The sequence below is a fragment of the Acanthaster planci genome, linkage group LG12 (genome assembly GCF_054643075.1).
Source record: "Acanthaster planci isolate LZ-2023a linkage group LG12, COTS_SCS, whole genome shotgun sequence".
Lineage (NCBI taxonomy): Eukaryota > Metazoa > Echinodermata > Asteroidea > Valvatida > Acanthasteridae > Acanthaster > Acanthaster planci.
The window spans coordinates 2,338,744-2,363,333 of NC_141788.1; the positions used below are offsets into that span (position 1 = coordinate 2,338,744).

The following is a 24,590-nucleotide window of genomic DNA, read 5'->3' on the forward strand; positions in this document are numbered from 1 at the left end:
GAATTTCATCAAGTGAGGGAGCACTTCAGGTTTCTTGTGAGGGGTTTGATTTGATTGAACGAGGATTTGCTACATTACGGTATACAGATTTGCAAAAGTGACCATGTCAAATCATCTTAACACCAGAGGGTTTGAGACTCTGAGGGCCATCGAAATAGACAAACTAAGAAACGTTGATTTCAAAGACGGGAAGAAAAATAATGCAAACATCAATTTCACACAATTCTTTCAAAAGTACGTCTCATTTCCTATTCAAAGTAACTGCACACATGTAGTACGAAGGATGCCTGTACACACAAAGCAAATAAGGAAATTTACTTCTTCTGTATAAACAGCTTACAAACATAATCATAGGTCTACATTCAAATTCCATACATGTTTGGATATTTACCGTGAACCTGTAATGAAATGGGTTTGTCGGGAGTGGGATGGATGTGAAATACGGAATGGACCGTGAGTGTTTTGAGGGACTTTAATAAGTTCCATGCCTATCTTTAGCACCCCCGTAAAACGTCTGATAGATGTACATGTATGTATGGCGCTCCATACGGATTAGATTTGCCTTTGAATAAAATCCATCATTCTAAAACTGTTGAATAATGTACTCAGGAGGGGGTTAATGAATATGTGGAAGTTGATATCTGGATTGTGCCCAACGTGTATGACAGACATAATCACTGCTAATCACCTTTTTATCATTTGGACATGATCGAGGTGCCATATGTAGAGTTCAAGTTATGTCAGTGCAAATTCAGAGCTAATTTGGGTCAGTTCTCTTTCCCCTAACATCACTGTCAAGATAGAGCTACAGGGCACAGAAGGTGCAGCCAAAAACTTGCAATTCAGAATGTTTTGCCTACCAGTTCCAGCACTTCATCCAAGGCCAGCTTCCATGCCCAGCTGCCCGCTGTACCGCACGTCTGCTTGTTGGGCTCGGCAGATATGACATGGGCTCGGTGAACCCATGTTCACAATTGTGATCATGCCTATTCGGTGTCAACACATTGTGCGATTTCTTGCACTGGTTCATGAATTTGGTTTCAGTTCAGCCTTTCATGGGATTGCCTTGGAATCCTCTGATCAAGCAAAGTCCATTAAGAACTCAACTGGTGCAATTTCAGGTTCGGGATGGGGTCCCAAGAGCATAAAGAGGTCCTAAGAAGACACATGGGCCCGTCCAAAAAACATCGTCCCGATCGAATCCACGTGTTGACGCGAGGTACCGTGCAAATATATATGCATGAACGATTGGTGTTGAGTACTGGTATAAACAATTAGTTGAGGCCTGATGACCTGAAATCTCAGAGTTCATTCTCTCGATATTTTGCATTATTTTTACAACTTTCTAGCCAAATTATGCAGAAATCATGCAATAAGACTGTGCGACAACACTTACATCGACTGATTGCGCAGATCAGCTGATCGCGCAACGGACATGCGCAGACGCTTAGGCAAAACAGCACTTGTACGTATGTACAAAGTCAAGGGGTTTCAAAACGTGTACAAAGTCAATGGGGATGAAATAAATATTGAAAAATCAATAATAAATCACTTGATGACGTCATCATGACGTCATGTTTCTAGGACCATCTTGCATAAGGGTTCTTCATTGGTACAAGTTTGATGAAGATCCAAAGTTGCAAAAGCACTAAAGTGGCGGTGATAAAAAACTTGTAAAAAACAAATGAGCTTTTGAGCAGAAGAAGAAAAAGGAAGAAAAAACAGAAGAAAAAGAATGACTTTTTCTCAAAATTTTGAAAAAGCCGATAAAATTGCGAAAAAGCCAAATTAAAAAACAGAAGTAATGCCTTTTGCGCAAAATTACAAAAAAGCCAAAAATGCTCCTGAAGGGGTCACAAAATTTGGAAAAAAAATACTCTGGAAATCACAATATGTACGCAACATATTGAAACGCGAACATGATTAAATGCCCCCCTCAAAAAAACATTGTGGATCCTTTCAATACCAAACCAAACTTCCATATTCTTCCATCATTTCAGGTAATTCCCCCAAATTTAAGGCCTTCAAAAATCCTTCTCAGAAGCATGATCCAAAAGTTGTTTATATTTTACCTTGTACTGTCACGGTAAACATACAGGAGGCAGTGTTCCCACTCTCATCTGTAGCATTGAACTGTACTGGAGTGGCACCAATAGGAAAGATTGAACCTGACATTGGATTGGCTACAGGTGTAATAGACAGCATGGAGTTATCAGTCACATTGGCGGGGTCAAAGGTTACATTGGCAGTGTCCAAGCCAGGATCAGTACGAACAGGTCCAAGTGAAGGGCAGGTAATTTGAGGATCCTCAGTATCTGAAATCAAACACAAGGTGTAAACAGTGCATATGGAACTTCATACAAGACTTAGAGTTCGATTTCATGAGCATATTAACAACTGAAACAGCTCAGAATTAGACAAAAAATTGAAGTCCAGGAATTGTTTAGATGACTGCAGAATCAGTTTGGCGATATTGTCATTGAAACAAACTCCTTAGTACATTCCAGTTGGAAGTATGCATATGGAAGGTGGCTGCTCCATGTCTGAAATCAAGTGTCCTTGAGATGAAGGCCAGCACACACCTTTGACTGCATAATGACTACCAGGGAAGTGCTATGAAAATCCAGCTTTCACTGGTCCCCAATTTTATGGTAAACAATGCAGGGTTCCAGTTTACTTTAAAAAATACTTTGGTGTTGACGATAGCGTTTGTATGTCACAACAGCACCAAAAAAGATCAGTGCAGCACTGTTCCGGCTTCAGCTTTGCTTAAAATTTATATCTATCTCGACGGGATCTTCAGGGATTCTTGTTGTTTCTACACTCGAAAAACACCTGGGTCAGACTGACTCCCCCCCCCAAATCTGGGTCCCATGGGGCCTGACCCATTTCTGGGTCCATTTCCCATTTTGGGGTCATATTTGACCCTTTCTGGGTCAAATATGACGCCAAACAAGTCATTTATGACCCCAAACAGGTCATAACTTGACTCGGGAAAAGGGTCAGGCCTCATGGGACCCAGATTTTTGGTCAGTCCCACCCAGGTGTTTTTAAAGTGTACAAACAGGCCAGCACCTACCAATCACAGTAATGTACACGTCGCATGTATCATTATGCATGGCATCGTCAGTAATGAAGTACTGCAGTAAATGTTCACCAGTAGCCAGGTCAAAGGTCACACTGTCACCGACACAATATGTTGTACCAGCGACATCAATGGTGATGTTATATTGGCCTGAGTTGTCAGAAGCCGAGTCTGGATCAGGCAGTGGAAGTGTGACATCAGCAGCTCGGAAATCAGTGGCATTAGTTTGATTGGCTGGACACATAATGGTAGGAGGCTCATTATCTGCAGGTGAAAGAGAAAATTAATCATATGACATCATATGCACCTGACTTTCTTTCACCTGTACTGTGCGCTTCTTTAGTGTAGTTATTTGCATTTATCTGTTAAAACTTGTGACGAAGTACAAACTAGTCTTTCCCTGCAAAGAACCCTGTCCTTCTAAAGCAATGCACAGATACCAAATTTTTCAGGATTTGACTCTGACTCAATATAAAATATTACTTGAAACGTTTCAAAACTATCACCATTAATCACACATCGACATCAAGCACTGCTTCAATTGGACACATTTTAGAGACTGCAGGGGATCTTTCTCACCGTACTCCCTAGTTGGGAAAACAAATGGACAATATGTAATCCTTGATGATAAACGCTTCAATGTCATTTGATTTTGGATGTTTCACTTCAATGCTGTGATGCATGAAAGCATTCTTGGTACAGCTGTCATTCTTCTCATGAATTAAATCAGTCAAAACAGATTATTTCCAAATCTAACTTAGGGCTTACATACTTAAGATCTCTGGTTTACACGCATGCACTTACCTTGGACTGTGACTGAGAAGAAGCAGAAATTTGGATTATCACTACTGTCCTGTGCATTTACAGAGACCATGACTGAGCCAATATCAAACCGATCTCCAGAGTCACGAGACAAGGTAGGCATGATGTCTTCCCCTGAGTTGTCGGTGACGTTGGGTGGAAACCAAGTCACATTAGCATAGTCCTGTCCAGGGTCTGTATCCACCATGATGTTATCTGGACACTCTATACTTGGGGCTTCCATATCTGATTAGAACGATGTAAACAAACACTGTTACTATTATTGTCATGATCTCATTACATTTCATTCCAATTTGCATGTTGAAAAACCTTCATGACTTTTTAATACGGCCCAAACATTATCTATTTTGCCTGATTTTTATGAACAGTCGATCGACTTCAATTACACAGTGTATGTCCCAATCAGAACAATTCCCGCATACAACTCATTCCATTGCAAAATTATACATCGTACATGAACATGCGACACTTAACAAAGGAATTTAAATCATAGCTGAATTTTTCGGGACATTAACAAACAGTAAATGATAACTGCTTACTTCTGGAACCTAACGTCTGCGACCAAATTCAAGCTGTTTCAAAACATGCATAGCCTAATTCCATGGAGTAGCTTAGCAGTTAGCAGAAAAATTGTCTTTACGAAAGCAGAAAAAGCTGCTAACCTTAGCACTCTTTCGTGGCAGTAATTGGCCCAGGGCTCAATGTCATCAAGCTGCCTTTTTTTTACACTTAAACATGATCGGGCAACAGCACAATTGTCAAACCATGTCCAAAGTTTTGTTGTTTTTTTAACACAATCACTGGAAACCTAGTTACTCGGACTAAGCCTTTGTAAGCCTACTTGGTACTTTTGCATTGGTACTTGAGCAGTCCTATCGGTCTACTTCATGCTTTGGCATGAATACAAATTTTATGAGTTTTCTTATTTTTATTCAAATTATAGTATATCTGCCGGAGAGGAGAATACCTTAGCGCCGTTCAAATACTGATATGGAAATGAGGTTCAAGCCAGTTATTTCCTGGAGTTGAAAAGTATTTGCACACTGCATTCACAATTTATGCATAAAATAAAAAGAGTGATGGACTGTTACACGGTACAGAGGCTACTGTACTTGAAAAGTAGTATTTCGTATGATGAAAATCAAAAGGTTTTATTTATCTGTGTTGCAAATTAATTCATTTGAAGGGTGTAAATTTTGTAACATTTATAGGAAAATTCAGTGCGCATTTCAACTTGAGCTTGGCCAAGGGAAATATCTTTTTGTTCATATTTATATCAATTTTGCATTTTCACATTCAAAGATAGTCTAAAAAATTAAATCAATGCACATTTTTTGTTTGATTTCAAATCACTTTTTTCATTAGTACCCGGAGGATTTTATCTTGTTTTCTGATAAAAGGTTCTTATGAGTAACAATTTTGTCTTCTTTGACAGAACGAAAGTCCCTAAATAACCATAGGCCTATGGTGCTTTCAGGCACTCTTTTCAAAACCTTTGATGAAAATCACAAGAACTATTAATGTTCACCTCGAAATAATGGGTAATTATTTCTCATTGAACTGATGAGCTGAAATTTTAAGTGAATTTTTCATTCACTGCATGTGGGGATTTTGTCTTACCGGCCACTCCGAAAAACCCTTGCTTAATGGCCATCAAGGTGAGTTGATCTTGGGGATCTAAAAACTGAATTCGATGGCCAAGAATTGATTGAATACTTTGATGGTGGGTCAATTGCTCGCCATGCCGTTGGGAGCCGACCATGTGGCAAACGTCTCCAACAGCTACGCCAAAAGTCCCCGATGACAAGTACCGCAACGGAAAAGACCACACTCAGTTGCCATGTTCCAACTCACCCGATAGCACTTCCACGTGGCCTGGATCGTGGTATCACGCCAAAACTTTGAAAGAGCTCGAGTGGATTTTGTCTATCGCGAAACACCTGTCTCTGTCTTCTTTGAATTAGATAATTTGTTTGGTTACCCCAAGCACAATGTCTCAGAAGTAATGCGGCCATTTTAATTGGTAGTCTTGCTTAAATACAAACATAAAGGCTAATTTTTTGCTTGCTCATCACTTGAAGCAAAATAAAATGCTTAACGTGCTATTAAATTAACAGTTTGTTAAGCGCACCTGTTAAGCACAAAAAAACGGCCATTCAGCGGTGCTATAAACTTTGGCCACAATCACATTTCATCTGATGGTAAAGAATTTACCACCTAGTAGGCATATTATGAATTTCATTGGTCATATATAACAGATGCTATCCACTTTTTAAGGCGGAGTGTGGAAAAAATCTAATTGCCAGAATGCTGTACAGCTTGGCAGTGTGTGGGGAGTGGTGTTCATCATGTAATCATGCCTGTCAAGAATTGTTTTGGTGTAGTGATACAGGGTCTCCCAGAATTATTAGAGCCACAAAATGCAGAAAATGATTATTTCTGTTTACTATGAAAATAACTGAAATTGGGTTTTGCTTTTTATGAAACATCTTTACAATACTTTCAGCTTTCCTGCGATTTTTAGACTTTGAAAATTGGCCCAGCAAAACCAAAGATCCACTTGATTGGATAGGAAGTGGTGTTCCCATACTTTGGGCAAGTGTGAAGACAATGGAACATTGCTCCGGTTGGAAGAACAAAACAAGTTTAGACAAAGTGCTTTCTTTCTGTTCTGAAACGATCAAACATTTCTCAAATGATTCCATGCAAACCGGCAGTGTGTTGTATCGCAGCTCCCTTGAAGTTTGGGAGCATCTCAATAGTCAGAATGGGAATGTTTCGTTGGATTATTCCATCTGTGTGCCCATCGAAACAGAGACTATCCTTTTGAACCGTTCCACTAGAAAGATTGCATTGTTTGTTGGAATATTCCACTGGCCACATGCCACACAAGGTATTGAACAGTGCAAAGGAACTTTCTGACGGAAAGGCAGCTGTGCCGAGTTGAGTGTTCCACTGGAAAAACTGACTATCGAACAGCAAATGTGAACAATGGAACATTCCCAAAGGTCCGCAACGCTTTGTTACAATAAAAGAAGTTTTTGCACTTTGCCCAAAATAGAAAAATGCCACTTTCCACATAATCGAGTGTGTCCTTGATTTGGCTCTACCAGTATTCATGATCTGAAATTCCTAGGAAAGCTAAACGTATGACAAATATGATTTGGGAAAGAATGAAAACTGATTTCCATTATAGGCAACAAAAACAATAAATTTAAGCATTTGCGGCTTCTAATAATTCCAGGACGCCCATGGTATCCTGGATTTCTACAAGCCCAGCTAAGCAACTGAAATCTAAAACTTGACAAGTGTTAACTGGACTAGTGAAATTACACTGTTACAGCTGAGTTAATGACATGTCTCGAACTGAATTCAATTAATCCTACACTCACTGATAAGCAAAGCATTATTTCATGTATCGCAGTATTACCCAGGATCCTGACGATGAAAGTGCAGTTGGCACTGTTTCCACTGTTATCGGTTGCTACAAACTCCACCAAGGTGTCACCAATTGGGAAGAGAGTCACACCGGACGTTGCATTTGCCACAAGTTCAATGGACATTCCGGAATTGTCCGTGACTGTAGCATTGGCAAATACTACTGTGCCGTTTGGTGAGCCTGGATGTGTTTTATCATCTGCCATCGAGGGACAGGTTATTATCGGAGGCTCATCGTCTGAAAAGGAAAAAACAGTCCATTAAATCCAGGTTTAGCTTCTGCAGACCGCAATGATTGGCACCTGAGTCACTGACTCCTCCTGGAAAGATCTGGTATTGTGACATGCAGATTATACTGTGACATGGTTGATTTTTTTCTCAGCTGGGAATTTGACTGTTGGTCTCAAGAAAATTGCTTTCTTTCGGACCAGCATGGGCCTGAAGATCAGCCTTTTGCTGCTATAGTCATTTTTTGGGTTTTTTTGCATCTTCCGATAGTAAAACGGGCAAGAAATAATACTTCACCGCCCACTGTAGCTACTCCTTTCTTGATAGTATCAAGCACTGGTCACTTGGTTCAAAGAGATGCACACAATTATGCCCTCCTTGCGCCGAGGCTAGGAACATTTGCCCAGCTAGGTGGGCGGCCATTTTACCTCTATATTAATGTGGCCACAAATTTAAGGAAGTTGGAAGAGCAACATGAATTTTAACATAGTGTTTGCAAGTGTTATATTGTGTTCCTTTCATCTTTCCCAGTTTCAGCTTTTATTGGTTCATTTCCGGGGCATTATTGTCAGGCAAATACAAGTTTTCATATATCGGGGAAAAAGTGTGACATGATCCAAGGCAGAAACCTCTGTTGTGGTATGACTTTTTTGAGCCCTAAAATTTGCTGGAAATTTCAATGATTTGGTCAGTCCTGAATTTTATTTTGGTGATTTACTTTTTCACAAAGTCTTTAAATGAGCAAATTAGGGTTAACAGTTTGAACTGAACTTCGTTGGATACACCACTGGCAGTCATCACGAAGTGGCAGAATTATGTGACCTCTTCAACGGAGATACTTCTCAGACACCATTTTCTAGCTGCCTTTAGACAAATTATCGGGTGGAAAATTGCAACAATGAACACAGGTTCCGTCTACTTCATGCTTAGATGAAATATCTGCTTAGCAGCATTGATAGCGTCAGTGGAATTATCTGATGATCACCTACCGGTCACATTGATGTGCATTTCACACATCTCACTATTTGTATAATTGTCGGTAGCGGTGTACTGCACAAAATGTTGTCCTGTAGCAAGGTCGAGGGTAATCAAGTCACCAATCATGTACATGTCACCAGCAACATCAATGCTGACTGAAAATGATCCCGAGTTGTCAGAAGCTGAGGCTAACTCAGGCAGTGCAAGAGTGACATTGTCCACGCTTGAATTTGTTGCAACGGTCAGATTAGCTGGACACTCAATCACAGGATCTTCATTGTCTGTTAAGGAATGAAAAAATAAACAAATCAAATCAAAGACCATATCAGAATATCAAATACCGGATCGGCAAGCAATCATGTATTTGGAACAATAAGTATGTGCTGGGCACAAGTTGACCGTTTGTGCGAAACAATGAATTTTTAATGCAGCTAGGTCCTCAAATGATACTCACCAAAAACCCCCAAAATTGGAGCAATTGCATGCAAAGATATTAATCAGGTGAGGATAATGTTTCATTTCAGCCTGAAACCTTGATCACCCCAGAGCTCGGTCAAATATTTGAATCAATGGATTGAGGAATCATCATCTCATTTCAAACGGTTGAACTGTTCTTGTGTTGAAGTAGGGCTCTTAACAACCATGACTCTGGAGCTGCATGTCAGCTGAAAATGTCAGTTCCCTGTATATATATTTATCAAATGGTTTCATCCTTCAGTCTCAATGTTGGAAATGTACTTTGAAGCCTGAAATGACTGTCAACTATGGAAGCACCATGGTTTATAAAATCTTGTCGTACACAAGGCGGCTGCAATGATCCCTAGCGGTGGTGTAATTAGTGCATCAATCACAAGCCCTTTATTGAGAACCTCCACGAGCAATGTTAACATGGCTAAGAGATACGTGAACAGTGATGAAAGAATTCTTTTGTCAGATCATAAGTATTGCTTGCAACTTGGCTCAAAACCAAAGACTGAATAACTTGTGACAGACTAACTGTGGTGTGGGAACATGTATTATTGGCAACTTGGCTATTTCTCATTTAATATTGCTTCTCATTTCCTATTGGCAATCGTTTCATTACCTGGATCCTAGCTAAAGTAAAAGAGCCCTTATTCGAAAGTCATATGCAAACACGACAAAGCTTCATCTAACAGTTGAAAGAGACTTGTACAAGACTAATGATGGTGGAGGAAGCAAGTAAACCACAGACCTGCGGTAGCACCATGGATACATCTCCTTTTGAGTATGTGGGGTACCGCCAGTTCTTTTCAGAACCCCACATATTCAAAAAGAGATACATCCATGGTGCTCCCGCAAACCTATCTAGTTTACAGGACTACTGATCTAAAACTAATACCTTCACAATTCTCTGAAGGCAGGCAATTTGGCAGCTATGCAATAAAACCCAACAAGCAGTTCTAAATTTACTGACCTTGAACCTCGACAATGAAGGAACAATTGCCGGTGTTACCCTGGGAATCTGTTGCATTCACAATGACCTCGTGGTTGCCAATTTCGAACTGGGATCCCGAGGGCTGACTCAGTAAAGGTTCTATAGTTTCCCCAGAGTTGTCGGTCACATTTGGCGCATACCACATTACAGTTGCGAACCTCTCCATTGAATCTGTGTCCGTGGTAATGTTTGCTGGGCATTCTATCACGGGGTCTGTCAGATCTGATCAGGACAAAAGAAGTGCAAATATTTTTAAGATTTGGGATTTTTGAAAAGAAAAAACATCATACAGTAAGAAAGCGTGGTGCATCTTTTGACATTTGTTACGTTAAAAATTAAAGAGACTATTATATTACACAAAGATAACTGGATGAGCATCTTCATCGATGGTCAACAATTCCAAGGAAAAGTAAAAACAAAATTACTGTCAAAAATTGGGTGGACGATCAGTACAGTACCTGCAGTCTGTGAATAAATTACGTGAAGTATGATCTTGAAGCGAGGTTGGAACACATTTAAATCCTGTGGCAGGTGATTAAGACCCATGTACCAACCTGTGATTGTGACGTTGAAAGAACACGACGCTTCATTTCCAGAGCTGTCCGTCGCGGTATAGGTAAATGTGTGGGTGCCGATGTCCAGAACCACGGGAGGTGTAACCATTGGCCCAGTGGTTGTGACTTGTCCCGAGTTGTCTGTGCCTGCTGGCACCGTCCAGTAAGCAGTGCCATTCGTGAAATCTTCTTCAGTTGGTTCTTGGAGATTGGGTGGGCAGGTAATCTCTGGTGGTATTGGATCTATTATGTGAAAAAAAGCCAAGGCATTGATAGAGTGGGTGCTCATTCCACAGGGTCTTCAACTTACAGGTATTTGACAATTCTGCGTTAGGGGGAGATAATAGTCGAATTCCAACTTGTGTCAGGATTACTGCTGTTTGGTTAGATATACATGTACATGCTGAAAAAAGCAACATGCGGGTTAATAAATGAAGCACTTGTGTATATCCCTTATAAATTTAAGCAAGTTTGCTGCAAACATGAACAAAGCTTGCAATTAGCATTGTGAACACGTGACCTCAAAATTGAAACATCCTAAACTACAGACAGTTGTGTCTTTTCTAGCCAAGACAAAACCAACAATCAAAAAGCCCCCCCACACACACACACAGAACACTTGTTTTACATACGAAGTGTGGACATTCCTTTGTTCTCCTGTGGTTAACGTAAATGCTCCTCTTTCTCCCACTAGGATAACTCCTTCAAGCTGCATTTTGGATGATAATTTCTTGGACTGTTCCTCTTCATTTTGCCACAGATAACCTTGACCCCAAATGCCTCTGAAACTGTTTTTCAGACGGGGGAAAACACTGTGTGGACGTGTGCGAGTCCACACAATGCCATCATACCCTGCATTATGTGGACTTCTTTTGTGCAGAAGTCCATACTATGTATGACTCGTCTCACACACACCTGGAGGCATACTTTTGTAATTTGGCTGTATAGACCTTTTCACTCATATATTTATAATTATGCACACATGCGCACAAATGGCCTCGGCGGCAAGAAGTGTGAGGAGGCCATTGAAAAGGTACAGGGGTGTGACTTCGATGATCATTTGTTTTCTGGGTTTTCTGGCTTTGTTCAGTTTGTAATCTTGAATTTTTTGCCCTGCCCGATGTGCAAAAAATCCAAAATTATTTAACATCTCCTCGGCGCAAATCCTCTCCTATTATCACTGACTTTATGATAAACTATCATACAAACTTGTTCATGAAAAATCGTCCTCGTCCTGCCCTGCACCTCAAAGGCCTGTATCATACTTTGTTGGTGAAACTAATAATAAATTACTATAAGCCAAGGGCAATCTTGTTTGAGTTTCATTGTCCGCCACTGTGACTATACCTCGAATCCTCTCATGCAGGGTTTAACAATGATTGGATCTTTATCTGGTCATCGAGCCCATCAACATGCACCTTCCATGATGGTTTAACCTGCTTTATCCACGGGAGGTGTCTGATCGTCTGGTGTATCGTGAGGTATGTCGAAGTCGAAGAATGCCAGACTTTAAATTTAGGTCGTGGCACATTAAAAATTTTTAAAAAAATTTTAAATTTAGGTCGTGGCACATTAAAAAATTTTTAAAAACACAGTCGTCGTGTAAATGATGACAACGTTCAATCTGGGCTGTGTACGTACATAGTTTAACCATTGAACCTGGTCACAGCTTGGAATATGAAAAAAATGGTGTAAAGGCATGTTCCCATTGGACTTTTCTTTGGTTAAACTACCGCCACTTTCATGTAGAATTACAAAATTAAATTCAATGGGAACGCATGGGAAACTAACGTCCCTGTCAACTTACCGTGATTGTGATTAGGGCCTAAGTATCTTTATTATAAAACAGCATGAAAGGAGACTGGCCTAGATATGGAAATCTCGTGCACACAGGAAAAATCACGATTATAAGATCTTTTTACAGCTCACTAAAAATCCCGCTTAGATTAGAAACTAATATCAAAACAGATTTAATGGGATTTTCTGAAGTAAAAGCTGAGCAAAGCCAGAAAACGTGAGACAAATGATAACCAAAGTCACATCCCTGTACCCATTCAATGGCCTCCTCACACTTCTTGCTGCTAAGGCCATTTGTGCGCATGTGTGCATAATTATGAATTTATTAAACAGTCTATATTGGCTTTTAAGTGTCTGACGGTTGGTTAATGAGACACAAGCAATATAGAGAAAAGGAAATTGGAAGAATTCCATTAACGGACAGCACTATGCTTTTCCTGCTGTAAGATATTAGCCATCAGAAAGCCATATCATGCCCTTAAAAGTCAAATTAAGCAGAAAAATGTTGAAGCATTTACTTCGGAACCACTTGGAATTTTTACTGGCCATGAAAGGGTTTGCATGTACATACTGTGGGATGCCAAATAACGCACATGCAGAATTTTACCATGCATATACCACTCTATTAAATAATGTATAAAATGTGCCAATGTTACGTAGGCGTACATTCTTGACTTGAGGGTGATAACATTTCGAAACATTCAGCACTAGGCAAGCGCTTTTTTGAAATCTTACTGAAATCTTGTTGTTAATTCCACTCAAGGTCTGGTCACAATTCTGGTCAATGTAGAATGGAATGCTTGTGTGCATTAAAATAGCTTGTGACTTGCCTTGAGATTGGAGGGCTCTGGAATTGTCCATTTTACGACCAGAGCGTCCATTTTTCTTACACCTTGAAAAAAGAAGCCGGAATGGCCCCACCATTGGTTAAATAATTCTTATCCGCTTCAGATAACTTGCCCGTTGTATATAGTTGAATATATAAGTCCCACTTATGTGTCACATTAGTCCCTCTTAATCTGCTTGGCCTGAAGAAGGTACTCAGTTACCAAAAGCTCGGCAATTACATGTTTCAGATTTTATCTTATATTCTTATCAATATTCTGATCATGGTGCTACGCAGCACTTCCATATTCCACTTATGTGTACTGCCTTTAACATATTTGCACGAGGTAAATTTCGTGCGTGGGTGTAAGTGTGGGTGAGTTTGCAATGTGTTACTGTCTTTTCTAGGTTAGAAAAACATGGGAAATCTCTGTAGAGCTGGTGAGCCGATCCTATGACCTATCAGTTCATGGGGCAAATATTTTACTGGGTTTTCAAATATGTAACTCACCAAGAACACGCAGATAAAACTCGCAGTCATGAACTACAACTGGGGAAAAACTTTCGTAGACTGTGTACTGGACGCGAATCCTTCCGTTGCTATCTGCCATCGTGGTCGTGATGGGGAAGGCACCTCCATTCATACATTCAGTGCCAGACGAGCTCATTGAAGGGAAGCAATTGTACACCATGTTCATCCCAGTGGTGGTCGGGTCTGTCCATGAGACTACGGCCGTAGCGCTGTTACTGGTCACATTGGCCTCAATAACAGGTTCTCCATTCGATTCAATGACAGCTTCCGTTGGAGGGCAGGTACCACCAAAAAAATCTACAATTAAACCAAGAAGCTTCCAAAATAATTTGTTCCTTCAACAAAACAATGAAGTGTTCTGCTTTGGGACTTAGATACCAATATGTAATGCAGCACAAAATCAAGTAACGAAATGTGTCTGCTCAAATCAGACTTGATGACTTCCTGCTCATGTGTCAGGCACAAACATATTGCCCTTTGATAGATGCGAGAGGTCAAACAGAATCCCTCCCGCCGACTACAAAGAGTGACGCTAGAGAAGTGGGCATAATCCACACATAAGAGGTTAGGAAGATGTCTTACTATCGTTGTCACGAATGCAGACTTGTGCATTTGGGCCAAGTTGGCCACTACTTGGATTTGGATTCGTCAAGCTCACGGTGAAGCAGCGTATGTCGGAACCAGAGTTATCCACAGAATTATTTACAATGGAAACACTAAAGGGCACTCGGTTGTTTGTTGGCGAGAAGCTCAGGGTGTCAGTTTTTGATATATAATCAACTCCATTCGTAGCTGTGCCATCAGAAGTAGCAACATCTGGAATGAAAAACAGGAAAGAACCACAATAGCATCAACAACTTCCAGATAAAAGCAGGAAAAAACATTTCATCATTTTCTGCGTCTTCATCCTCATAAATGAAACCCTAATGTGGGCATTTGAAACAAATTGACAGAGTCTCTGCCATTGAGCAAGTGATAGTCTCAAGAAGCCCCCCAACCCAACCCCCGCTAGTGGCTATGGTCCTCAGACGAAAAATACATTCAATTTCAGTCATGTATAAACAACATGAAGTGGCTCCAAAAGGTGCGCTCAGTGGACACTTGGGCTACTATTTAAAAGTTGGCAGCTGGAATGCTGAACAATCTTACCCTCCCGTTAGAGTAATTAATTAATTTCATGCAGCAGGTTTTGAGGATGGAAAATTTCAAATTTTAATTGAGTTCACCAGTGTGGTGTACACGTCATCATGAGTACTTGATGAACTATTTAAATGAACAGCGCTGAACAAGGCAACTTTTAAAAAAAAGAGGATATGCCAACAACATCCACATGCTCCTTTTTCTTATGTACCGTCATGCATCAAATTAGTTAAAAAATATTACGCTAGGATTCTGCTAGGATTGAAAAGCCAGGCCCTCCATATCTTATGATTTGTATTTTAGGTCCCTCAGGCTGTAGTTAGCAAGCAGTTTGCAGCAGTTTTGTATTACGTATCTCAAAAAATATTACAATGAGAAATCTTTGTTTGCTTCCATGCTTATGTTGTCATATAGTGAACTCAATAAAGACACGGAATTCAGACCTATCACGATTTTCACTTTTTTCCTTTTAAAACAAAGGCAGTAGATATTGGACCTACTACCAATCTAAATATGCTTTTGTTGAACTGGAACAGCAAGAATGTGCTTTGGGGTATTTGGAAAGCTTAACCCGACAAACCTTCATTTGGGTCCACGCATATTCATCTTGACATTGTGAATTTGTATAAGCGAGATTTAATCCAGACCGGATGCAATTTACTTTTTCTCTTAGAAAATCAGCAGAGCCATGTATTACAAAAAACATTTCAAACTATCTCGCAGTAAAACACGGAGTTGGTTCAAATAAATAAAAGGATAAAGTTGCAATGGGAGGGCTGGTACCCAACGTCTAAATCGCTCAGTCATGTAATGTGCATTTCCTTAGCTACATTGAAAGGTGAATTTATTGTGTGATATCGGTTCAATGCCAACTGTATCAGAAAAACAAAATAACTTCCCACCAGCTCATGATAACTTCATTAGTTCATAAAATTTCCTCCAGAGCTACGGACCAACAAAATTTGAACTCAAGATTTGAATGAAAACAATAATGATAATATTGTACATCAACTGATTAAACCCACAATTTTGCCACAGCTACTTTCTTACTAAACACATAAATTTAGTAATTTACAGGCATTGCCTGGTCAAAACTTGTTAAAAAAAGTGTGACCGGAAGAGGGCAAAATACATGCTATATTATTAGAAGTAGCATTTCATTGGCTATGAACATTTCAGAACACCAGTAACAACAAAATGCCAAACAAGCAAGATGCATGCACGTCCAGGAAAGAAACAGAGTATCAAAGTGTAGCGCTATTTGAACCAGGAAGTGAAGTGCAAGAAAATCGAATATGTACTCGTACTGGTTCATTTCATTCATGCCTACTACATTATGCATGTGACGGAGTTTGATGCTTTGGTACTCTATATTGAAAACGTGCAGTGTTGGTTTTGAGTATGGAGGTCTTTTGTGACTCCAGTCAACAGGCCTATACAGTATACATGCACTTTCTAAAGCCTTTGTAATCCGACCAGTCAGGTGAATTTACGAGCGAAGGTTGCAGTAAATAAATAAAAGCAAATAAATAATATTCGTGGCAACTGATGTAAATGTTGGGCATGATCCATCGATTGCAAGATCATTCTAAGTCATTGATTGATCCTACATGAACTCTCTCTACTTGAACCTTGTTCTAGAAGTTTCTTCCACAATAAGGCAAATGGCTCAAAGCCGATTCATCCATGGAATACGGTTGACTGATGATGCTAACTGACTGATCCTACCAAATATTATGCTCTTGACATCAGAAAAAAATTTATTTTCCCCTGATGTCATATTCAATAGTAGTCTAGAACTGGCATTATGTGTGCATTATTCAAACTTGCAGTAACGGTGTAACTATTTGGCTTTTGAAACAGAGATTTATGAAGCATACTGACCAACTTGTGGACTTGATGAATTATGAGGTTCAATCCGGAGTACATAGACTGTTGCCATGCCAACATCTTCAGCCACTGTGTAGATGGAATTCTCGAACTGGAATTGATCAACTAAAATGTTGAGAAAGAGAAGTTTGCATGCATATGAGATAGTTTTATGAAATGTGGTTTGACTGTATGGGCAACATCATTGGGCTTGGCTTGGCTTGGCTTGCTAGGCGCCTGCAAATAACATAACAACAACCAAAAACCAACAGCTTGTGGTTGTAATGAAACAACCACAGAGCCACGTCACTGTTTTGGCCCACAAAATGAAAAACTAAATGTACATGTGTCCATGAGAGGTAGAATTGGGGAAACCAGTCGTCATAACGTCATCAAAATTAAGGTACCATTCTAAAACCCAATGTACATACCAAGTTTTAACAAAATCAGTTATGCCCACACCTACATAATCTTTGAACAACACATTTCGCTGTAACTTTCATGGTAATTAAACTCAGCGAATGGCTTGCTTCCCAAGGTTTCGTGTGGCAAATTCCCTGGCCCGCCCCGCCCGTGTCTATGTCTTTTTCAAGTTCTGCTGCCTCCCCCGTCTTTTCAGCGAGTGTGTCCACGGATTCAGGGTCCTTGTAGCCCCACTAGTGTGGCACGGATCACTCCCGATAAATCAGGAGTGATCCGTGCCACACTAGTGGGGCTAGGGTCCTTGCTGCGCTTCGGGAACTCCGAAAGTCCCATACTTCATGTGACACCTTGATATTTTCTTCAGGGTACACAAGTACGCGGTTGCCGCATATGGTGTACTATTTAGGACAAACATTTCTCTCCCTCTCTCTCTCTCTCCTCAACGGCCCCCTTCCGTCTGTTCTTAGGTGGAGGAGCGTGGCAGTCTAAGTAGTACAGCCTGCTCTCTAATTGAAAAAGAGCTCCTTTTTGGAATAACGGGTTCGATACATTGGTCAGTTCCCGGCGGTGACAAAATATCTTGATTTTTCTGTATGTCGCGTCATCCAATGAGACTTCCGCAAGCCTTTAAGTTCTCTGCTGTTTTCAGAGAGTGTGCGCACAGTTGGGATCCTCTTGGCTCAGAACGGAAAAAACAGTCGGTGTTGTGCAAGTTAAGTGTCATTTTGAGGGTCAGAGATCAATAGTGTGGAATGTACCGTGGGTGTTCTGCAAGACAAAATTTTGGCCACTTCCAGCCTCATTGAACAATGATAGCGGCAATGGCAAAGTGATTCCCCGATCTTCCAGTCTCCTCTGCATAATATTTCCTCGTAAGTCAAAGCGCCAAATACGAGACCACAGTCTTGTTTAAGACTTTCTAGTAGTTATTCCCGCAACACAAACCACACACTACACTAGAGGGCGCTATCATCACACTAATCGTCCATACCGTGCCACAGGAAAACGCCCAAACATGTACATGTACATGCAAACACCTACTCAAGAAAACGATAAAGGAAAAACTTGTACTCTTTTCAATTTATTGAGACAGCATGTGATAAAGGGCCTGCATGCAAAATGAGGCAAGATGAAGAAACATAGAAAGTATGTGCACACCAAAAAAGCGACGGTCAGAAGAATACGTCTGAAAAGAGTTGATGCCATCCTGCCTTTTTTGCGTTTGCGGTCCTGTTGCTCTTTCAGAGGCGATTTTTTAAAGTTTTTTTCAGCTGAGAAATTCCAAATATTTCTTTGGCTTTCTTGTCCAAAGGCAAACGGTCGCCCAACCAGCCTTACCGCCTTTGGCAGTAACGGATCTTGCGTTCTCTATCTGCTAACAGCTCCTGAGCTTGTTCTACTGAGCTTGTTTTACTGTATTTAACAGCTCCTGAGCTTGTTCCAAAGGTTGAAGAACCTATTCAGGATCCGAACTGTCGGTTATGGTATGGCAAGCTTGACTTTGGCGAACAAAATCTCAAGGTAACCGCAAATCTCCAAATGCGCGACGTTGGATGGTCTAGCTATCGGTAAGTCCTAATTATAGCATCGAGCTTATTTTTGAGCTCCTTAATGGACGTACTCTCGCTCCTTATCTGAAAGAGCACCGAAGCGTAAATCAAAATAATATTTGAATTTCGTGACTATCAGAGTCGTATCAGAAGATGAACTCCAGTAGAATGATAATTATAAGGTGTAGAGATAGCAATGAACGCGGTACATTCAGCGAGTGCATGCGCCCTAAGTGAAGGGAGGTTGTGTAAATGTAATGGCAAGTACGTACGTTAGATCGCCCCACAGAAGATCAGAGTAATTCGATCTAGACCAGCGCTTTGGATTCATATCGCCCAATCACTCCATGCTTGTTGGAGATTTGAAACATCCTTTATTGTGCAACATCTGTAGTGCGATAATACAGAGCGCATCCGTAGCATGCGATCTCTCATCGTCGAGTTCCGCGGTGGCAGATATAGAACACCATACATGGTTACAATCGCCGTACGTTCACCATCTCCACAGCGAGCTCACGCAACATGGGGCTCGGCTTTTGTCGTGTTTGTGGCCCATCCCATCCGCCTTTTTGTGAACTTATTGCAGGAATTTCTGTTACGCTACAAATACTTCGCAGAATGCATGACATTTAATTGCCAACTACCACAACATAACACGCTTGGGAAACACGACTTGAACAAAGGCCGCAATCGTGGCTCTGAAGGATTCTTTAGAAAGCAAGTTCGACTTTTCAACAGGAGAAGCTTCAACGAGGCATAAAGACTAGTCTCCTCCTCTTCCCCACTGAAAAGTATACCGCAATCAGTTATGTACATGTAACCAGAAACACACTAGTCGGCCATACCCAGCTTCGTCTCCGTATTACGTTTTGTGTTCGAAAACAATACCCACTTTGGGGCCAATAGTGTTTCAATTAGTAAAAGACTCCAATAATTAGGATGATATACATGTAGACATTGTAACGTTTAGATGGCATTAAATGACTCAAAGTCAAGGAGTTAAAAATCCTGTACACTCTGACAAGAAGGTTATAAATATAGATCCCAACATCGGACCCCTACGTACACGTTTCCATTAACCCTTGACCTAGTCTGCTATAATGTCACCCACAAAGTGAACAAAATTGATGGTTGCCGCATTTTTCCCCGACTCAGTGCTAAACACCGGCCTTGGTCTGCCACTAGCCCCAGCCACAATTGTGTGCCAGCCTGTTTAAACTGTATCTTGGCTGTGACATTGTCCCTTGGCAGCTATTCCTCGCCCAGCACCCTCGCCTCATCAACCTTTGGACAACTGGATCGAGTATGGCGGGGGGAAAGGCCTCAACATCTCAACCAAGCTGACAACCTACGTCCTCCCAATACCACGGAGAGAGGGTCCGTGCCTATACTACCCCATGAGTACGAGACGTGAGCGCTCGTAGAGTACGGGACAGGCGTAGGCTTCAAGCCTTCAACGTACACCAGGTGCCAGCGGCAACGTACTTGGCACCTGGTGGGTTGAACATGTCCCCAACTCCCTCCACTATCATGGAATTCACTGGCCTCGAGGATATCCGTACCACCATCTGAAGGAGACACCACTTCTTTTTTCGGCCAAGTCCAACGACTACCAGATACTAAAAACACAGATTTAAGCCTGGGGCGAAAATCCAGGAGGATGGGGGCATATATCACGTCCACTTTTCGATTTGGGACAAGCTATTGAATCATCAGCCCCCCACACTTTTTTTTCGAGGTGAGAAAGGAATTATGGCCGATTATAAAGAATTTTTTGGACTTCCTGACAACCAACGTACATTCAGTAGAACTGAAAAAAGGGACAATGGTTGTAAAAGGCCATAAGTATGCCGTTCTGATGTAAGATTTGCGCAAGAATGTAAAACATTTTACAAAATTAATGCCCATCTGTATCGTGAGCATCTGATTTCAGCCGCACCATCCCTTTTTTCAAATTTCCATAGCTTGAAAGTCAACCCCCCCCTCCACAGTTCCCCATTCCCCGGCCACACCCCGTCCGCCCAATTTCAGGACCAAAATTTATGTCACTGGCAGATAGTATATGCTCTACGAGAAAACGCACTTAGATTTCCTGCCAAGTTCAAAAACTGCATTCATACCAAGAGAATGTTAGAACAACTTACCTCCGACTGCCGAATGACATTGCTGTATCACTCCAATGAGAGTTACTACGAGGAGAAGCATCCAAGTGACTTTGGTAGTCGCTGGACCCATTTTCCTGCCTAGTTCCTGGTGTGCAAGGATCCCCGATGCAGTCAGGGATGTCTTGGATACAGTGAAATTTCTGGGGAAATATTTGGTCACGTCTGAGGAAACTGCCACCCGATTCACATTCTGTTTACCCACTGACTAATGGGATTCGTTCCGAGCTACTGTGAGCGCCCGAGTGAGCAGTGGGTGTTTAACGTACTGGTTCACTGCGTGGCCTTCGCCGTGTATTTTGTGTTTGAGGAAGGGGGGGTTAACGCCTAAGCTCTCACCGCAATTGAATTCGAAGTTTTATACAAGTTCGATTCAGGACTCTTTAAGCTCTCCGTACAAAGCGTAGCCGAATAATTTGGTATACTTAGCCTCGGAAAGGATGTTGTAAATTTAATCCAGAAATGATGAAAATCGAACTTGATTATTAAAAGGGTATGTCTTGGAATTGTCCTGTGTTACAATCTGAACATCGCCACCAATTAATGCAATTACTCTTGAAGGCCCTGATGTTCTCTGATGCAACAGAGAAAATTCAAGAAAATCACACAGATATAAAGACAAGCAAATAACAATGGCGTAGCGGTAGTACATACCGGTGGCACCTGAACTTAAGTGATGCACTCGGCACCTAAAAATCCTCTCACATTGCCGGCGTAATGACCCTCTTTTTTCTTTGATAATTCGAGACCTTTAATGCCTCCTGTATCAAACTGTTTACATGTCATCGTATTAGTACTATAAGGTCATTAACAAAATATTCGCACTAAAAGGTCGTTAATGAATTTTTTTTTAAACATGAAGTACAAGCAAAGTCATTTGAGAAACAGTTCCCCAAATGATTTTTATCAATGAAATAATGTGAAACTATCTGTTTCTTTATAAAATTCTTTCATGCTTACAATAGGGCCCAAAAATTATTTTCAAAATCATCAGCGCTGACCCGATCGCCATGGCTGCCTGAAATTCCATATTCCCCAAACTGTTGTTCATGCTGTATGCGTGTTTTTGCCCTCGCGGTACGTGACGAAAGACCCTCTAACGAGAACAAGAGATTTTTGTGATCAAGCACACCGACAGCAACAAACCCAAAGCCGTCACACCTGCACTGCTTTGTGAAACGGGTACACTTTATTATTGGCCTTCACCCACGCAGTTTGTTATGGTATACCTAACTGGTATGGATCATAAGCTGAATATGTTGGCCCTGAAGTGAACATGGACTATCGTCAGTACTGAATTCAAAGCTTTGCAAAGTAAAAGCTTCAACAGCGTATATTTTCACGTATGCCTGTGTACTTCAAGAGGCAGGGTAGAGAAACCCTCTTTCCCCAATTATAACCTTTAAACAACAGGTGACAAGACCATCTTGCAAATCTAACATAACAAAATGGAAGAGTTTTCCCATTTATGGTCGAAAAATTGTCCCAAAAAATGGGTTTCTGTGAGTCCCTTTTCCGCCGATTTCAGGAACGCTAATTATGTATTAATTATATGCCGGTGACCCCAAAACGCCACAGGGAGATACGGCTGCAAACAAGGTGCATACAGCACTCAGTACACAGCAGTCAAACTCACTTAGTCCCTTCTTCGCGTACTCAACCGTGAATAAAGTGCTTTCATTTGCAACCCTTAACCTGTTGCATAGCCTGCAAGAGAAATATAAAATGCAACATACCATGAACTTGGGGAGCACCAAGCTTCGACGGCAAGACAGAGCTAACTTAAGCTCCCCTATCTCAGAGACTAAAGAACGGGCAGGCAAAACGGTTAAAGGCAACTTCAAGCAGTTTATTTTCATGTTTGAATTACAGTCAACTCGACTCAAGTTACGTCAAGTCAGTTTATGTTATGACTCTATATTATCTGTTTAAATCTCCAATCTATTCCTAAGTTTAAGGATAACGCAAGCATGTTTTTCATACTGTCTTAAACATACGCATCCTTTGCCGTATCTGATCTCCATCTACCGTGCTTTTTGAAAAGTCCATCGGGTACACTGATGTTAGCCGCTGCTGAACGCTCCACTGGACCCTGCGGAGGGTCAGTGCATCCCAAACTTTGGGGGATTCATCCCCATGATGCCAATGCCTCTCGAAGGATTTCCAAACATCTACTGTATGACAATTTGCCGTCTCTTAACTTGTACGAGTTTGAAGACTTGCAGTAGTTTACTGGTCTGAAGACGAAAGCCTCGTTGGATTCAGTGTTCAAACCTGCAATGCTCAAAAACCTCCGCAAAGCCGCGACTGGGCATGTAGGTAAACATTTGTTTTGCTTCTCATGATAAATATGGTCACATGTGAGATGTACATGTCTAAATCACATCTTCTTATATTAACCAATTCGTCGTGAATAGAAAACCCGCATAAGCAATCAGAATCAAAGTGCACAAAACTAGGGCATTTAACAGGTTATAAAAGGTACCATCATGGCTTTCAGGATGTCTTGACAATAGGTTTCGGTAATAATAGCAAAAATACGTGCAGCACAGTAGCATTCTGTCGTAGGGATTCATGGTAACTTGTGGGTTACAGTCATAATGCCACTTTACGGAACGCTGACTCCATTCCGGAATTCGGCGCACCACTCTGCTCGAGGAAGAATTAGAGTTAACTGGTTGCGCTTACTCCACTCACTCCACGATGCCAAAGCTTTGTTATATTTTAGACAGTATTATCAGCCCTTTGAAGCTGTCAAAACTCCATTCATTACCTTCGCATACTCATCTTGGTTGAATCTGAAAAAATTCAGGAGGTCAAATACACAATTTAGCTCTATAGTCCCAAATCCTAAAATTTCAATATGATTTTACATACACCCCAGGGTGTTAGGGTTAACATATTTGCCATAAACCTAGGGCCAATTCACAGAGCTGCTTAAGCACAAAATTTGCTTAAGCGCAAAAGAACCTTGCTTAACCCTAACTCTCTAGGGTGTGTGCAAAATCATATTAAAATTGGAGGATTCAGGGCTGTTAGGGTTAAAAGAACAAAGGTTACCAGCTCAAAATCTATGTGATTGTCATGCTAACCAAACGACAGGTGAATACCATTCCAAAACAATATACATCACATGGAAATGTGGCTGTAAAGCTGATTTGTCAAGCAAGGTTTTTTCACGCTTAAGCAAATTTTGTGCTTATAATGAAATTGGCCCCAGTCGTGATCAGCAACTAGATCACGTTGCTTGTATTACGCCTTGTGCCCTAAATGTACATGTGCAGTCGTTGCCCTTATAGTGGACACTTTTTTCTGAAGTTATTTTGGGAATAAATTGCTCCGTTGTTAACAAGATTTTGTGGTTTTTTTAATCAGTTTTATCCCGCCAGTTGTACAAAAGCGTATTTTATGATATTTCATAATCACTCCCTCTGATGAAAAAGTGCGTTTTGTTCTTTATGAACTTAGCTATCAAGTAGTAGTCAACATTTTGTTGGCCAGTCTTAGCCAAATTTGTACAAAGTCTTTGAAAACTGATGCATTGGAGAGAGGGAAAAAAATTGCAAACTTTTAGGGGGGATGTGTTATAAGTAACAATACTCTATGGGTATATAAGGGGATTGGGCATGTGGGCGGTACCCCTCCGTCCCATATCTTGCTGAGTATACTTCTTCTATGGGGAAAGTCACCTTTGGTCGGTGGCGTAGCTAGGATTTTACTGGTGGGGGCAT

The 24,590-nt window shown here is 41.0% G+C and overlaps 1 protein-coding gene and 1 pseudogene across 9 annotated transcripts in view; both read right to left on the reverse strand.

The window, feature by feature from the left end:
• LOC110977469 (uncharacterized) overlaps positions 1-21,129 on the reverse strand; it is a 64,113-nt gene extending 42,984 nt beyond the window's left edge. For 3 of the 9 annotated variants that reach the window (XM_087143773.1, XM_087143770.1, XM_087143766.1), the window contains exons 1-11: positions 20,842-21,127; positions 16,740-16,850; positions 14,298-14,531; positions 13,695-14,012; positions 10,562-10,804; positions 9,987-10,229; positions 8,563-8,832; positions 7,338-7,583; positions 3,890-4,132; positions 3,080-3,349; positions 2,073-2,315 (exon numbers count right to left, since the gene is read on the reverse strand). In XM_087143773.1, the coding sequence (XP_086999899.1) occupies positions 2,073-2,315; positions 3,080-3,349; positions 3,890-4,132; positions 7,338-7,583; positions 8,563-8,832; positions 9,987-10,229; positions 10,562-10,804; positions 13,695-14,012; positions 14,298-14,531; positions 16,740-16,850; positions 20,842-20,932 (2,512 nt within the window). In that variant the 5' untranslated portion in view covers positions 20,933-21,127. Of the gene's footprint in view, positions 1-2,072; positions 2,316-3,079; positions 3,350-3,889; positions 4,133-7,337; positions 7,584-8,562; positions 8,833-9,986; positions 10,230-10,561; positions 10,805-13,694; positions 14,013-14,297; positions 14,532-16,739; positions 16,851-17,155; positions 17,284-20,841 lie in introns of those variants that run through there. The other 6 variants (XM_087143774.1, XM_087143769.1, XM_087143767.1 and 3 more) reach the window with 5 other exon arrangements.
• Positions 21,130-21,834: 705 nt separating this feature from the next.
• On the reverse strand, positions 21,835-24,590 carry LOC147797056 (uncharacterized; annotated as a pseudogene).